The sequence below is a fragment of the Ascaphus truei genome, unplaced genomic scaffold (assembly GCF_040206685.1).
Source record: "Ascaphus truei isolate aAscTru1 unplaced genomic scaffold, aAscTru1.hap1 HAP1_SCAFFOLD_3062, whole genome shotgun sequence".
Classification (NCBI taxonomy): Eukaryota; Metazoa; Chordata; class Amphibia; order Anura; family Ascaphidae; genus Ascaphus; species Ascaphus truei.
The window spans coordinates 1-16,585 of record NW_027456030.1 but is presented as its reverse complement, the minus strand read 5'-3'; the positions used below and the strand labels follow the sequence as shown (position 1 = coordinate 16,585).

General features: G+C 44.0%; 1 protein-coding gene across 1 annotated transcript; it reads left to right on the top strand.

Annotated features, from left to right (window-relative positions):
• Window positions 1-214: 214 nt before the first annotated feature.
• LOC142483202 (myosin-13-like) lies at window positions 215-15,483 on the top strand (the record flags this gene model as incomplete). The annotated part of the gene is made up of 28 exons (XM_075583270.1): window positions 215-304; window positions 1,417-1,459; window positions 3,621-3,833; window positions 3,916-4,059; window positions 4,834-4,990; window positions 8,186-8,213; window positions 8,578-8,692; window positions 9,732-9,824; window positions 9,919-9,982; window positions 10,070-10,168; window positions 10,382-10,485; window positions 10,560-10,698; window positions 10,800-10,918; window positions 10,999-11,148; window positions 11,273-11,443; window positions 11,531-11,840; window positions 11,932-11,996; window positions 12,112-12,199; window positions 12,402-12,519; window positions 13,082-13,205; window positions 13,291-13,427; window positions 13,515-13,770; window positions 13,859-14,101; window positions 14,192-14,368; window positions 14,457-14,602; window positions 14,703-14,793; window positions 14,881-15,270; window positions 15,357-15,483. Coding segments are annotated over exons 3-28 (3,856 nt in total), but the record flags the coding sequence as incomplete, so codon positions are not given.
• Window positions 15,484-16,585: the final 1,102 nt, after the last annotated feature.

Genomic DNA, 16,585 nt, shown 5'->3' with positions numbered 1-16,585 from the left:
TTTTTTATGGACCAAGTGAGTGAAGGTTATAATTAGCATTAATACAAAACAGGATAGGATTCCTGGGAAATGAAAATGTAACGCCTTCAACATAAACTTTCCATACATAGAAGTCCGTCTGCTCGCTCTGCAGAGGCGCGTGTGTATAAAGGAGGCGGGCGCCCTCACAAGACACTTGCAAGGTGGTCTCCTCCGGGTAAGTTGCTTTCCTTTTGATCGAGCCTTTGCAGGAAAGACAGTCAGTTGATTAATCCGCTGGATATTACTTCTCTAAAAGAAAGTATTTATTGAAAAGTCAATTCAGGTAAAGTCTAAAGGAACTGTATTTCCTTCCTATTGAAGCCTATATATTCCTTCAGTGACATAGGAACTTGCACTGTGAGGAGGCGAAGGATTGAGAGTGCAGATAATTGGTAGTTTGGGGCTGGAAATAGATACTTTGTTGACTCAAATCTGTGTCACTCTTACCCTAGAAGGGAGACACAACATGTATTAAGGAGACCTCTCAAAATGACATTGTGCAGCTGTTCTCATCTAGCCTCATTAATGTTGATTTCTTGGCCAAACTTACAGAATAGGATAGTTGTAAAATTAAAAAACAAAGATATTGAGCATAGAAAAGAGTTCAAGAGAAAATCTATCCGGTGATATGAACTAAACCGTTGCCGGAAAACATTATTGACTGTAGGGTTCAACTTGGATCAGATTTGATGGGGAGTTGGATTTAAACGTATTTATCTTGTTTTGTTCCCAGTCCACCTCTATTAACTTCTCCACAAAACTAGATGAATGTGTGGGGTTTTACTATAGCAGAGTACAATACACAGCATTTAACAGACTCACTGCACTGTGTAGTGGTTCTCTGAGATATATATATATATATATATATATATATATATATATATATATATATATATATATATTAAGAAATACAAATAATTATTCTTTGATACCCACTGAGTGCTATTGCCTTCTTACCATCTCATCGCTGGTAACGTATGCTATTTATTTCTATGGTACAAGCCCCAACCCATTATTGTACCATTACAGGAGTGCCGGATTACTTCTTTTATTTTGTGTGTGTGTGTGTGTATATATATGTATATATATATATATATATATATATATACACACGTACCTCACGTAATAATGTCACATCTGAAATAACATAGCAGTTGTTTGACCTCCGGTAAATGTGAGCACTCAATGTATAAGGGGAGGGTTCCCCACAGATTTTGAGGGGTCCCTTAATGATTGCTTTAGGCATTGTGCTAATGACATCCATATATTTTTTGCCTGGTCTTCCGTCTCTACTGATTGAAACTTGCTGCTTTGCTTAGTTCTGCCCTATGATTTGGATATAAAAGTGCCCCCTGAGCAGAAATAAGCAGGTGTTTCTCGTGCTTCTCTTTGCAGCTTTGTGGGGAATTTCATTTCTGTGAGTGGGAGTCACCAAGAGGTAAGCGGCGGCGTGAGGCAGAACGCAGACGGGAAACTCTGCGCTGGATTTATATTCCTTGCACATATTGTCTTCTAATTCCATGTATACTATGGTTTATTTCGTGAAGCACTGCCGACATTATCTGTGCTGTATAAAGATACAATATGTACACATTTAATTAATGCTATTGATTATAGAAACCCAACCGCCTCTAACCCCTCGAGCAGTATTCCATTTCAATGTACGAAAATGAATAAGGGACGCATCGTTTAAAAAAAAAAAACATTTTAACATCCCCAATTAAGTAAGGGTGAGATTTATCCAGCTGAGCTAAGCAAAGCCGAGCCAAGCCGAGCCAAGCCAAGCCGAGCCAAGCCGAGCTAAGCAAAGCCGAGCCGAGCTGAGCTAAGCAAAGCCAAGCCGAGCAAAGCCGAGCCGAGCAAAGCCGAGCCCAGCAAAGCCGAGCCGAGCTGAGCTAAGCAAAGCCGAGCCAAGCTGAGCAAAGCCGAGCCGAGCAAAGCCGAGCCAAGCTGAGCAAAGCCGAGCCAAGCAAAGCCGAGCCGAGCAAAGCCGAGCCAAGCTGAGCAAAGCCGAGCCAAGCAAAGCCGAGCCGAGCCGAGCTAAGCAAAGCCGAGCTAAGCAAAGCCGAGCCAAGCCGAGCCGAGCAAAGCCGAGCCGAGCCGAGCAAAGCCGAGCCGAGCAAAGCCGAGCCGAGCCAAGCCTTCCATTCCTACACAATGAGACTGAAAGCAAATACTGGGAATTCCCAAATGCGGGAGGAGAAGTGACGGGCGGTGCACATCCTTTGGGAGTCGGAAGGGTTTGCACAAAGGCCAGAGCTGTGAGAGAGGTCGAACTCTGGATATAGACATACACGTTTGTGAGTCCAGTTCTTGCTGCAGCGTTACAAGTAATAATGTGTCCCTTCCATTACCTAGCTGCAGCGGCAAAGCGCTGCTATTCTTCTCCACCGTCCTTTTAAACGGTTTCCTGGAGATTTATGTGATTCCTCCCCAGATGTTGCTACATTTACACTTTTGTATAATAATTCTGATTTTGAGGCACTATTTAACCCTTCATGGCTGAAAAGCAGAATTGGTTTCAACACTTTTTTAATACAACAGTCTCAATAGAACCTGGTTTCGATGTAAAAATAAAGAACATTATATTGACAGAAATAGCAAATGTCAAACACGTAATGTTTTGAAAATATCCATCTCCAAACCAAGGCGCAAAAGGAATGTTAGTCACGCGCGTCCTTAATATGTTCTGCTATGATGTATGCACCATTTCATTTTCTGACACTTGTAATTCTTTTCCAAAGCCGCTCCTCGACCCAGCAGCGCAGTATCACGCGCAGTAATAACGCGCAGTAATCACACGCGGTAATAACGCGCTGTATCACGAGCAGTAATCACACGCGGTAATCACGCGCAGTAATAACGCGCTGTATCACGCGCAGTAATAACGCGCTGTATCACGAGAAGTAATCACACGCTGTAATCACACGCGGTAATCACGCACAGCTTCCCTTCCACCTCCTACGTCCAACACAGGTTTCCTTGCTCTCTTTCCATCCTGCGGGCCTCCTATTTCGGGACATGCTTTCGCTCGCTGCTGGGAGCGCATTGCTTCTCTCTCTCAGTCACATCGGACTACTTACATTGCTGTAAGACTCATCTCCCAGAGGAACACGGCAGCACGGCCTCTCTGTATGGCCTCTTTAGTATATACTGCTGCCCCTGTCCCTTGCTGGAGAAGAGTTCAGCGACATTGTGTTTGAAGATCAGTGAGCTTAAGTCATCTTATGTACATTCTAAAAGCGTTTTACACGTGTGCGATTGAATAGCATCTTCCTTTTAACCATTGCGCTCCCTGCTAAAGCTTTGCGCTTCGGGCCTTATTATATATCCACGAAGAGGCCGAGGAGGACGTTTTCAGCAGAAACTCCCCATGGACGTAACACTTTATCAGCTACAGTATGAGGCCCCCAATGTCCATACTCCGGAATCTCCCACTTTGGGGTACTAGCTCAGCTCTTACCTCTACAATAAAGTTCTATCTTTATACAGATTTGTACAATTTGTCACTCGCCGTTTGTAATTTCCAGTGAAATAATGGAATCATTTTGTATTATTGTTTTTACTCCTATAACAATTGTATTTGTTCTCTATTCCAGTAAACTGCAACCATGGGGGACGCGGAAATGGCGCACTTCGGAGAGGCGGCACCTTACTTGCGCAAGTCTGACAAGGAGAGACTGGAGGCTCAGAACAAGCCATTTGATGCCAGAAACAGCTGCTTTGTGCATGACGATAAAGAGCTTTACATCAAAGGTCTGATCACGGCGCGTGAGGGCGGTAAAATAACAGTGGACACCGAACGTGGAAACGTAATTATATAAAATAGTATTTTGCTTATTATAAAATGGGGTGTTACTGTGTCCCACTGAGTGCTGTCTCCTTTCATTCCAGACCGTAACTGTTAGAGAAGACCAAGTCAACCCCCAAAACCCTCCCAAGTTCGATAAAATTGAAGACATGGCCATGTTGACCCATCTGAACGAGGCCTCCGTGCTGTTTAACCTCAAAGAGCGTTACGCCGCCTGGATGATCTACGTAAGTCTGGTTTCATTTAAATAAGGATACCCCACACTACAAAGGCTCAGCGAGTAAAGGCTCAGCGAGTAAAGGCTCAGCGAGTAAAGGCTCAGCGAGTAAAGGCTCAGCGAGTAAAGGTTCAGCGAGTAAAGGCTCAGCGAGTAAAGGCTCAGCGAGTAAAGGTTCAGCGAGTAAAGGCTCAGCGAGTAAAGACTCAGGGAGTAAAGGTTCAGCGAGTAAAGGCTCAGCGAGTAAAGGCTCAGGGAGTAAAGGCTCAGCGAGTAAAGGCTCAGGGAGTAAAGGCTCGGCGAGTAAAGGCTCAGCGAGTAAAGGCTCAGCGAGTAAAGGCTCAGCGAGTAAAGGCTCAGCGAGTAAAGCTCAGGGAGTAAAGGCCCGGCGAGTAAAGGCGCGGCGAGTAAAGACACCGACTCTGATAACAATGACACTGAAGCAGGGACCCTGATTCAATTCCCGATGTCGGCTCCTTGTGACCTTGGGCAAGTCACTTTATCTCCCTGTGCCTCAGGCACCAACATGTCTGTAACATTCCTATGTGCTCTATGTGCTGTGTACCGCACGCTATACTGTCACTGTGATGCGCCGACTCCCATTGGGAGAAAACCGCTATATGAAATACAGTTATTATACACACACACACACACACACACACACACACACACACACACACACACACACACACACACACACACACACACACACAGACACAGACACAGACACAGACACACACACACACACACACACACTGTCTCACCCCTCTGTGTTACATTGCAGACATACTCCGGCCTTTTCTGTGTCACGGTGAATCCCTACAAGTGGCTGCCAGTATACAACCCGGAGGTCGTTAACAATTACCGAGGGAAGAAGCGACAGGAAGCCCCACCCCACATCTTCTCCATCTCTGATAACGCCTATCAGTTCATGTTAACCGGTAACATGCTTATCATACGTAACTTTCATCTTTCAAATATGATACATTATTAGTTATGAGTCAACTACAGTGGCTGTTACCTGATGAACCTCCGCTTCAGCACGAATGGAATCAGCCCCCTGGAGAGTCACGTATCGCTTTTTTGAATACAGCATATAAACATAAATATGCGTATATATGTGTGTGTGTATATTATATATATATATATATACACATTTATATACATATATACACACATACACACTTACACACATACAGAATTAGATGAGCTCAAACCTACCCCTGCTGTGACATAAAAATATAAGACATAATGGGAATAAGCTCTTCATACATGACAAGTTACATAGTTACATACATAGTGACAAGTTACATACATGACAGTAACATTAGGCCAAGAAGAGCTTACAATCTAAGCATGCATATGTACACAAAATACAACCGCCAAATACACAGACCCCGCACTCCTCCCAAATACACAGACCCCGCCCTCCTCCCAAATACACAGAACCCGCCCTCCTCCCAAATACACAGACCCCGCCCTCCTCCCAAATACACAGACCCCGCCCTCCTCCCAAATACACAGACCCCGCCCTCCTCCCAAATACACAGACCCCGCCCTCCTCCCAAATACACAGACCCCGCCCTCCTCCCAAATACACAGACCCCGCCCTCCTCCCAAATACACAGACCCCGCCCTCCTCCCAAATACACAGACCCCGCCCTCCTCCCAAATACACAGACCCCGCCCTCCTCCCAAATACACAGACCCCGCCCTCCTCCCAAATACACAGACCCCGCCCTCCTCCCAAATACACAGACCCCGCCCTCCTCCCAAATACACAGACCCCGCCCTCCTCCCAAATACACAGACCCAGCGCTCCTCCCAAATACACAGACCCCGCGCTCCTCCCAAATACACAGACCCCGCGCTCCTCCCAAATACACAGACCCCGCCCTCCTCCCAAATACACAGACCCAGCGCTCCTCCCAAATACACAGACCCCGCGCTCCTCCCAAATACACAGACCCCGCGCTCCTCCCAAATACACAGACCCCCGCGCTCCTCCCAAATACACAGACCCCGCGCTCCTCCCAAATACACAGAGCTCGCGCTCCTCCCAAATACACAGACCCTGCGCTCCTCCCAAATACACAGACCCCGCGCTCCTCCCAAATACACAGACCCCGCGCTCCTCCCAAATACACAGACCCCGCCCTCCTCCCAAATACACAGACCCCGTCCTCCTCCCAAATACACAGACCCCGCGCTCCTCCCAAATACACAGACCCCGCGCTCCTCCCAAATACACAGACCCCGCGCTCCTCCCAAATACACAGACCCCGCGCTCCTCCCAAATACACAGACCCCGCGCTCCTCCCAAATACACAGACCCTGCGCTCCTCCCAAATACACAGACCCCGCGCTCCTCCCAAATACACAGACCCGCGCTCCTCCCAAATACACAGACCCGCGCTCCTCCCAAATACACAGACCCCGCGCTCCTCCCAAATACACAGACCCCGCGCTCCTCCCAAATACACAGACCCTGCGCTCCTCCCAAATACACAGACCCGCGCTCCTCCCAAATACACAGACCCGTGCTCCTCCCAAATACACAGACCCGCGCTCCTCCCAAATACACAGACCCCGCGCTCCTCCCAAATACACAGACCCCGCGCTCCTCCCAAATACACAGACCCCGCGCTCCTCCCAAATACACAGACCCCGCGCTCCTCCCAAATACACAGACCCCGCGCTCCTCCCAAATACACAGACCCCGCGCTCCTCCCAAATACACAGACCCCGCGCTCCTCCCAAATACACAGACCCCGCGCTCCTCTCAAATACACAGACCCTGCGCTCCTCCCAAATACACAGACCCTGCGCTCCTCCCAAATACACAGACCCAGCGCTCCTCCCAAATACACAGACCCTGCGCTCCTCCCAAATACACAGACACTGAGCTCCTCCCAAATACAGACCCAACGCTCCTCCCAAATACACAACCCTGCGCTCCTCCCAAATACACAGAGCTCGCGCTCCTCCCAAATACACAGACCCTGCGCTCCTCCCAAATACACAGACCCAGCGCTCCTCCCAAATACACAACCCTGCGCTCCTCCCAAATACACAGAGCTCGCGCTCCTCCCAAATACACAGACCCTGCGCTCCTCCCAAATACACAGACCCTGCGCTCCTCCCAAATACACAGACCCTGCGCTCCTCCCAAATACACAGACCCCGCGCTCCTCCCAAATACACAGACCCCGCGCTCCTCCCAAATACACAGACCCTGCGCTCCTCCCAAATACACAGACCCTGCGCTCCTCCCAAATACACAGACCCCGCGCTCCTCCCAAATACACAGACCCCCGCGCTCCTCCCAAATACACAGACCCTGCGCTCCTCCCAAATACACAGACCCCGCGCTCATCCCAAATACACAGACCCCGCGCTCCTCCCAAATACACAGACACTGAGCTCCTCCCAAATACACAGACCCTGCGCTCCTCCCAAATACACAGACCCAGCGCTCCTCCCAAATACACAGACCCTGCGCTCCTCCCAAATAGACTTGCAATTTATTAGTGAAACTCTACGTTTTGATCCTAAGGGGTTTATTCACTAAACAGTGATAAAATCAGTGCTTTGCTGAACGCCTTTGTATAGATTTATCGCGCACTAAAACATATTGGTAAAAATGGTATTCACTAAGAAAAAAATCCAAGTTTTTTAAAAGTTCGATAAGCTTATCACTGTTTAGTGAATAGCTATTACTGGTAAACAATAGCGATTTTGTCTTTTTTTTGCTTGTCGGACAACTTTTTGCCTCTGGCTGTTAATGGTCGTTAAAAGGCCATTATAGCGCGATACTGCGCTGTTATCACTGCTTTGTGAATAGCACAGCGGGCAGTATCGCGCAATAAGGGCGTTTATCGCCCATTAAACAGCTTAACACTGCTTTGTGAATAGGCCCCTAAGTCTTATAACAAATGAGTCATTTAGTTGCATCTTTTGAGAGAAAAATTATTCATGCCTCTAACCCCATCAGGGTAATCCCCATATTAGCCTGTACCTGCACTAAATACATAAGTTATCTTCTCAAGATACATGTGTGTGTATATATATATATATCCATACACACACACACACACATTGACAAAAATGAATTGACTGCACATCTTCTTTTTCAGATCGTGAAAACCAGTCTATCCTGATTACGTAAGTGAAATGAGCTCATTATTAACCTCAGCTATTACAGGAGCTAGAACTCCAATTCTGTCCCATTTTGACATATCATCTGAACTGCGAGAAATGTAGATAAGAAGCAACATTTTCTTATGAATAGAGGACTCCCTGGTGAGGGGGGAACGTGGGATTGTAGTCAATCCAAGAGGGGAACGCTGGGAATTATAATCATGTCATCTTCACTGATAAACAACGAACAGGGAAATTACCGCGAAACTTCTCCGGAGTGGGGGTCTCACAGCGAAATCACCGTGTCTGGTCCAGGGGCTCACCAGTTCTGGGAAAGTCCTCGGCGTGACAGACATTGCTGCTATGTTTTATCTTCTACTTTCAACAGCGGAGAATCAGGAGCTGGGAAAACGGTCAACACCAAACGTGTCATCCAGTACTTTGCAACAATTGCAGCTGCTGTAGACCCTTCGAAGAAAAAGGAAGTTGTCAACAAGCTACAGGTGAAGTGTTCATACATACACAGGGCCACGTATAGAGCAGGACCATAAATAAAGACATACATACACAGGGCCACGTATAGAGCAGTACCATAAATAAAGACATACATACACAGGGCCACGTATAGAGCAGGACCATAAATAAAGACATACATACACAGGGCCACGTATAGAGCAGGACCATAAATAAAGACATACATACACAGGGCCACGTATAGAGCAGGACCATAAATAAAGACATACATACACAGGGCCACGTATAGAGCAGCACCGGGCACACTCATTCACTTCAAATGTTGGTCAACCTAATCCATACACTCCTCGCTAATGGGGCAGGATTTGCTTCATTAGGAGAGACTCACACTACAATACGTACTTCTTCCTCCCTTCAGAATAATAATAGGAGCCTGCTGTTCCCATAGGTGCATTTGGAGAATGCCTCTTTCCCTTATTCCATCTCAGTTGTAATCTTAAAATATTTGAGAGCGGAAATCACCTGACCTTGTGGGTACCAGAAACTAATCCTGGTAAATTGTGACAGCCTTTACACCCCATTGTCCATTATTTAGTGCAATACTACAGGTGATATCTGCACACTATAATCAGCACCATATCTGCTATTTTCTCCTCTATATTCACACCACATCCCATATACTGTACACACCCCGCTCCTCGTCCTGTCTTTTGACATGGTTTACAGACAACAGAATAATCTTTTTACCATCCTCCCCTTCCTTTTGAATCAGCTTCACAACATGCCCCAGAGCTTGAGAAAGCCGTATTAACCCTTCTAATCACAGTTTGATATATATATATATCATAAGGGCCTGCCCAGCCATGATGTTTGTGCTCATCTACTCTGCAAACTGAACCAGGAGTGTGTGGCTTCACAGGAAAAGAAGGAAACACTGGAAGATCAAATCATTCAGACGAGCCTTCTACTAGAAGCAAACATTTTAATCACTACAAAATGTGTCTCTATGTTCAAAGATTGTGAGGAAATTCCATGCAAATTGAATAATACTGACCTTGCTATTTACAGGGAACACTTGAAGATCAAATCATTCAGGCTAACCCTCTCCTGGAGGCCTTCGGTAATGCCAAGACTTTGAGAAATGACAATTCATCTCGCTTTGTAAGTTACAGGAATATTTCTCTCTTTTTATGTGTGTAACTCCGACAATGTCATACTTATTAAAAAAATACATTGTTACAATCCCAATTTCTAGGGTAAATTCATCAGAATTCACTTCGGAACCACAGGGAAGCTATCTTCTGCAGATATTGAAACATGTAAGAATTGGTTTGTCTATTAAGTCTATTTTCCCCTCAATAATACACTCACTTACATTGCTGATATATAATCGTCTACAATTGCAGACTTACTGGAAAAATCCAGAGTAACATTCCAGCTTGCAGCTGAGAGAAGCTACCATATCTTCTACCAGATCATGACAAACAAGAAACCAGAAGTTGTTGGTAATTTACCATTTTTTGTTTTGCCTGATATATAAATGGGAAATTCAAAATGTGATTAAAATAATGTAATGTGAGTTAACATCTGTTCATGTTTAAGAAGAAATGTAATGTGTATCAAAAACACATGGTCCTGGGTGATATGCATCCACCAGGGTACCCCACTATTACTGCATCAGATTTCAGACAGCATTTTGTTTATGTTTCAACATTCAGAGATGCTTCTTATCACCACCAACCCATACGATTACCCCACTCTCAGCATGGGTGAGATTTCTGTGAAGAGTATTGATGACGTGGAGGAGTGGTTGGCTACTGATGTAAGTAATGCAAGAGATCAATAACCCACAGGTATAAATATTGAATGTAAGCTAATAACTCTTTATATTCACAGAACGCCATCGATATCTTGGGTTTCATCCAAGAGGAAAAGATTGGGATCTACAAGATGACTGGAGCAGTCATGCACCACAGTAACCTGAAATTCAAGGAAAAGCAGAGAGAGGAGCAGGCTGAGCCTGATGGCACTGAAGGTACGTGAACCTTTTCCCACTAGATGTATGCAGACTTGTCTTAACTGCACCAACACAAAGACTATTCCAAGGGCATAATATGCTGTATCTTCAATTTGTAGTTGCTGATAAAATCGGTTACTTGATGGGCCTGAATTCTGCCGACTTGTTGAAGGGTTTGTGCTATCCAAGGGTAAAGGTCGGCAATGAATATGTCACCAAGGGACAGACTGTCCAACAGGTAATTCATTTACAATTTCATAATTTAGCCTTCATTAAAATAGTGTAGACAGATTAAAAAGACATTATTACTCTCCTCAGGTCTACAACTCTGTTGGTGCTCTCGGCAAATCAATTTATGAGAAGCTGTTCTTGTGGATGGTCGCTCGTATCAATCAACAGCTGGATACCAAGCAACCAAGACAATACTTCATTGGTGTCCTGGATATTGCTGGGTTTGAAATCTTTAATGTAAGGTCTACTACTTATAAATGTGTAGAAACCAATTGTTGTTTCATGCAGAGTGTAAACCATTGGAAAAGCTGATTTAGGTTCAATCCATTTCTGACACCTTATGTGCAATACATTTTTACAGTACAACAGCTTGGAGCAGCTCTGCATCAATTTCACCAATGAAAAACTGCAACAGTTCTTCAACCACCACATGTTTGTTCTGGAACAGGAAGAGTATAAGAAGGAAGGCATTGAATGGGAATTCATTGACTTCGGTATGGATCTGGCTGCTTGCATTGAGCTTATTGAGAAGGTGGGTCTCTAAATAAATAAAACCGGTCTTCAGAAACAGAGCTAAATGTTGTATTGGAACTTACCAGCTTTGCATTTCTATTTTCAGCCAATGGGAATTTTCTCTATCCTTGAAGAGGAGTGCATGTTCCCCAAGGCTACTGACACCTCCTTCAAGAACAAGCTGTACGACCAGCATCTGGGCAAGTGCAACAACTTTGAGAAGCCCAAGCCTGGCAAAGGGAAGCTTGAAGCTCATTTCGCTCTGGTGCATTATGCTGGTACTGTGGATTACAACATCACTGGCTGGCTCATCAAGAATAAGGACCCACTGAATGAGTCTGTTATTCTACTCTACCAGAAGTCTTCAGTTAAACTGCTGTCCTTCCTCTACGCCAGCTATGCTACTGCTGCTGATGGTAATAATTGTGCAGCTATAATGTAATACTTCTTTTTTTTCCCGTGTCCCGTGATGATTTTTGTAATCCCATTGTCTTAATTACTTTGCAGCTGATGCAAAGAGTGGAAAGAAAAAGAAGGGAAGCTCTTTCCAGACCGTGTCTGCTCTGTTCAGGGTAAGTTTAAAATTGGATGTATAGCTAAATTATGTACATGACTACAGTACACTAGGTTCCTCTATTCATCTAAAAAAAAAGAAGGTTCTAAGACCATGTGTTCGTTCTTCTACAGGAAAATCTGAACAAGCTTATGACAAACCTGAGAAGCACTCACCCACACTTTGTGCGTTGTCTGATTCCCAATGAGAGCAAGACTCCTGGTAAAGTGTTTCATACAACTTCCTAATGAAGACACAATGGCCCATATTTACTAAATGGCGCTATTCCATAACACTCGAGTGAATGGGCCACAAAGTGTTTTGTGAAACAGCAATGCTTAGTAAATATGGTGTAATAAATATATGGTCCAATATCGTTTACCCTTTCTTACGCTATTAAACATATCTATTTCCATACTTCCAGGTACCATGGAGAACCCGCTGATCATCCACCAGCTGAGATGTAACGGTGTGCTGGAAGGTATCAGGATCTGCAGGAAGGGATTCCCCAGCAGAATCCTCTATGGTGACTTCAAACAACGGTAATTATCAACAACTCTTACAAGACCTTGAAAACTCAAATGTATCTATTAATTCCTAATTGGTGATTTTTTTTTCTATAATGAATCCATGAAATACAGCAACAAGATACATTTCTTGAAATTCAACTTGTCACCTACAACAATAAACAGCTACATGTAATAATCACATGGACTGTTTCAGGTACGCAGCAGTGTCCACAACACTCCAAATGTTTTGAGCCAAAATACATGCCCTTAGTCAAGACCAAGGTGCAGTTTTGACATTGGGAGTGCTGTGAACACCGGCGCTGTCCTGTTACTACTATTCATCCAGGTGGTGATCTACCGAGCCACATTAACCAAACAGCAGCAAGTATTTTCCTACACTATGATCCTGTTTATTGTGGGCTATCCACAACAGGGATATATTTGCTGCTTCAGGTGACACCGTCTTTACTGTCTGGGTTTAGGATTCAGTTTAATGGACCACTGAAGTGATTAACATTATTCAATGCACAGCTATTTGGTCTTATTCTTTATGACAATTATTTCAACTAATCTGTCTTTCACTTTAATGGTGAAGTTACAAAGTGCTGAACGCAAGCGCAATTCCAGCTGGGGAGTTTATTGACAGCAAGAAGGCTTCTGAGAAACTTCTGGGCTCTATTGATATTGATCACGCTCAATATAGATTTGGGCACACCAAGGTACGAAAATACATTGTCAATACATTAAAGGTGAAGTGACTTTATCACCTCTTTGGATATCTAACAATTACTTATTTGCTTACAGGTGTTCTTCAAAGCTGGTCTTCTGGGTGTTCTGGAAGAAATGAGAGATGACAAGTTAGCCCAACTTATCACTCGCACCCAGGCTCGTTGTAGAGGTTACTTGATGAGAATTGAGTTCAAGAAAATGGTGGAACGAAGGTATTGATTACACTACAATCTGTCAAAAATGGTAGATAGAAAAGTAACTTTTTAATTTAACCTTCCTTCTACATTTTTTCCAAACAGAGACGCTTGCTTTGTTATCCAGTACAATGTCAGGTCGTTCATGAGCGTCAAACACTGGCCATGGATGAAGCTGTACTTCAAGATTAAACCTCTCCTGCAGAGTGCCGAGACTGAGAAGGAGATGGCAAACATGAAAGAGGAGTTTGTGAAGACCAAGGAAGCACTGGTTAAGTCAGAAGCAAGAAAAAAGGAACTGGAAGAGAAAATGGTTGCCCTACTGCAAGAAAAGAATGATTTACAGCTGCAGTGTCAGTCGGTAAGAAGATTTAAATACAAATATATGTAACAAAAACCATAAGTATGTGGTAATGTAGATTGCTGATTTGCATCTCATATTCAAATAGGAAAATGAAAACCTGGCTGATGCAGAGGAAAGATGTGAAGGCCTCATCAAAAGCAAAATCCACCTGGAAGCCAAAATCAAGGAGCTTACAGAGAGACTTGAAGATGAGGAGGAAAGCAATGCTGAGCTAACAGCCAAGAAGAGGAAGCTGGAGGATGAATGCTCTGAGCTGAAGAAGGACATTGATGACCTGGAACTTACTTTGGCCAAAGTAGAAAAGGAAAAACACGCCACAGAAAACAAGGTGTGTGGAACGGCGCTGAAGCGAAACACTATGACCTAAATGTCATACAACAATAGTTATTTATTTATTCTCTTTCGTCCCTACGTTCAGGTGAAAAACCTTACGGAAGAAATGTCATCACTTGATGAGAATATCACAAAGGTTACCAAGGAGAAGAAGGCCCTCCAAGAGGCTCACCAGCAAACACTTGATGATCTTCAGGCTGAAGAGGACAAAGTCAGTTCTCTGACAAAAGCCAAAACTAAACTGGAACAGCAAGTAGACGATGTAAGTATTAAAAAAAGTATCTTTACAGAATATATTAAATACTTTTCCAACAGAACCATGAAACTGAAAATACTTTTCTGTCAAATAGCTGGAAGGTTCCCTGGAACAAGAGAAGAAACTTCGTCTTGACCTTGAGAGATCCAAGAGAAAACTTGAAGGTGATCTGAAGTTGTCACAGGAAACAGTCATGGATCTTGAAAATGATAAACAGCAAACTGAGGAAAGACTCAAGAAGTTAGTATTACTTGTTTATATTTTCCTTGAAACTGGATATTTTCCCCTCACATTGTCAGTAAAACAAAATTAAATCCCTAACATGATTTTCTAAACACAGAAAGGATTTTGAAATAAACCAGCTGCAAGGAAAGATGGAGGATGAACAGTCCCTGGGGTCCCAGCTGCAAAAAAAGATCAAAGAACTGCAGGTATCATTTCATAGGTGGAAGTTAGTAATTGTCCTCATTCTGCTATTTAATCTTATAGTATAATAATTCAATGTTTCTTCCGTCTAGGCTCGTATTGAAGAACTTGAGGAGGAAATTGAAGCTGAGCGCGCAGCTCGTGCCAAAGTTGAGAAACAGAGGTCTGATCTCTCCAGAGAGCTTGAGGAGATCAGTGAAAGGCTAGAAGAGGCTGGAGGTGCGACATCTGCCCAGATTGAGATGAACAAGAAACGTGAAGCCGAGTTCCAGAAAATGAGACGTGACCTGGAAGAGTCCACGCTTCAGCATGAAGCCACCGCTGCTGCTCTGCGCAAGAAGCATGCTGACAGCGTTGCTGAGCTTGGGGAACAGATTGATAACCTGCAGCGCGTTAAACAGAAGCTGGAGAAAGAGAAGAGCGAGTTCAAGATGGAAGTTGATGACCTTGCCAGCAACTTGGAGAATGTCTCCAAATCAAAGGTAAAACACCTGTTAAAGTTGTGTCACTTTTTGTTTTTATTGAGCTATACGTATTGAAATCCTAACGCTGCTATTTGTCCTTGAAGGCCAATCTTGAAAAAGTGAGCCGTGTGCTCGAGGACCAACTCAGTGAAATAAAGGCAAAGGATGATGAGCATCAACGTCTTCTCAATGATCTCACAATGCAAAGGGCCCGCTTCCAAACTGAGAACGGTATGTATGTTTGTAGACGGACGTTCACAGAGGTACACAATTGGAGACTTTTATAAGGTGAAATTATAATAAGGCTTTATTGTGCCTTTTTCTTTTCATCAGGAAATCCATCCAAACACAGGGGGGGGGGGGACAAAGCTTCTATTCACTTGGGAGTATTTCTAGTGAAACACTATGCAATTAATTCACATCTCCCTTAGTTAAGCATTTCTCCCAGCCCCAAACACATAGTATGAAATAAGCAGATATAAGAAGTCTCTTAAGAATGAAAGTCTTATCTGTTTCTTGGAGGGAAAATCTTCTCAGTTCCTGGTTCAGCTCCCTTCCCTCAGGGTGTGTCAGCTTCAGGTTTAGTAGTTTTCCCTGTGTCTTGAAATCAGCTCTTCTGTGTCTTCTGGCAGAGCTCAAGATATGGTCAGCTCCAGAGATCTGTGTTCTCTTGGTCAGTCTCTCCCGGGAGACTCAAGAACCCCTGCTCTGTCTCCAAAGGTCAGCTCACAAGTGAGCTAAGGAGTCACTTCCTGTCTCACAAGACAGGCTTTTGTAAGCAATCTAAATCAGGCAGGTGGTGTTTATTAATTGACTACCAGCAGTTAACCACCACACTGCTAGATTAAAGGCACATTACTTGAACAGGGATTACTCCCCTGTTACAATGTTACTACATATAACATGCAAATAATCAAAAATAGCAAAGATTAAAATAGATTACATTTTTATAAAAACCAGAATGTTAGATCTGCTAACTGCTCTATAGTATACCATGTTTTTTAGTCTTAATATGGAACAATTAATCTGTGGAGTTTTTAATACTTGAAACATTGAGAATGTAAAATACATGGAGATACAGAAGAAAAAGGGGAATGTGGAATATCAAAGCAATGAAAGCAACAATTACAATGTCATTTAGCCAAGAACAAAAGATAAAAGGTGGTTAAATATGTGCGCATACAGATGTAGCGGACGTTACTGCTGGCGCGTTGCAGCACGACACACACAACTCGCCAGTGGGGGCAACCGCCATTGTAACAGCATTAGCCATGTGTGAAAAAGGGGCAGGTTAACACACCACCGGGTGCAATAACGCTGGTTACAGCTGTAT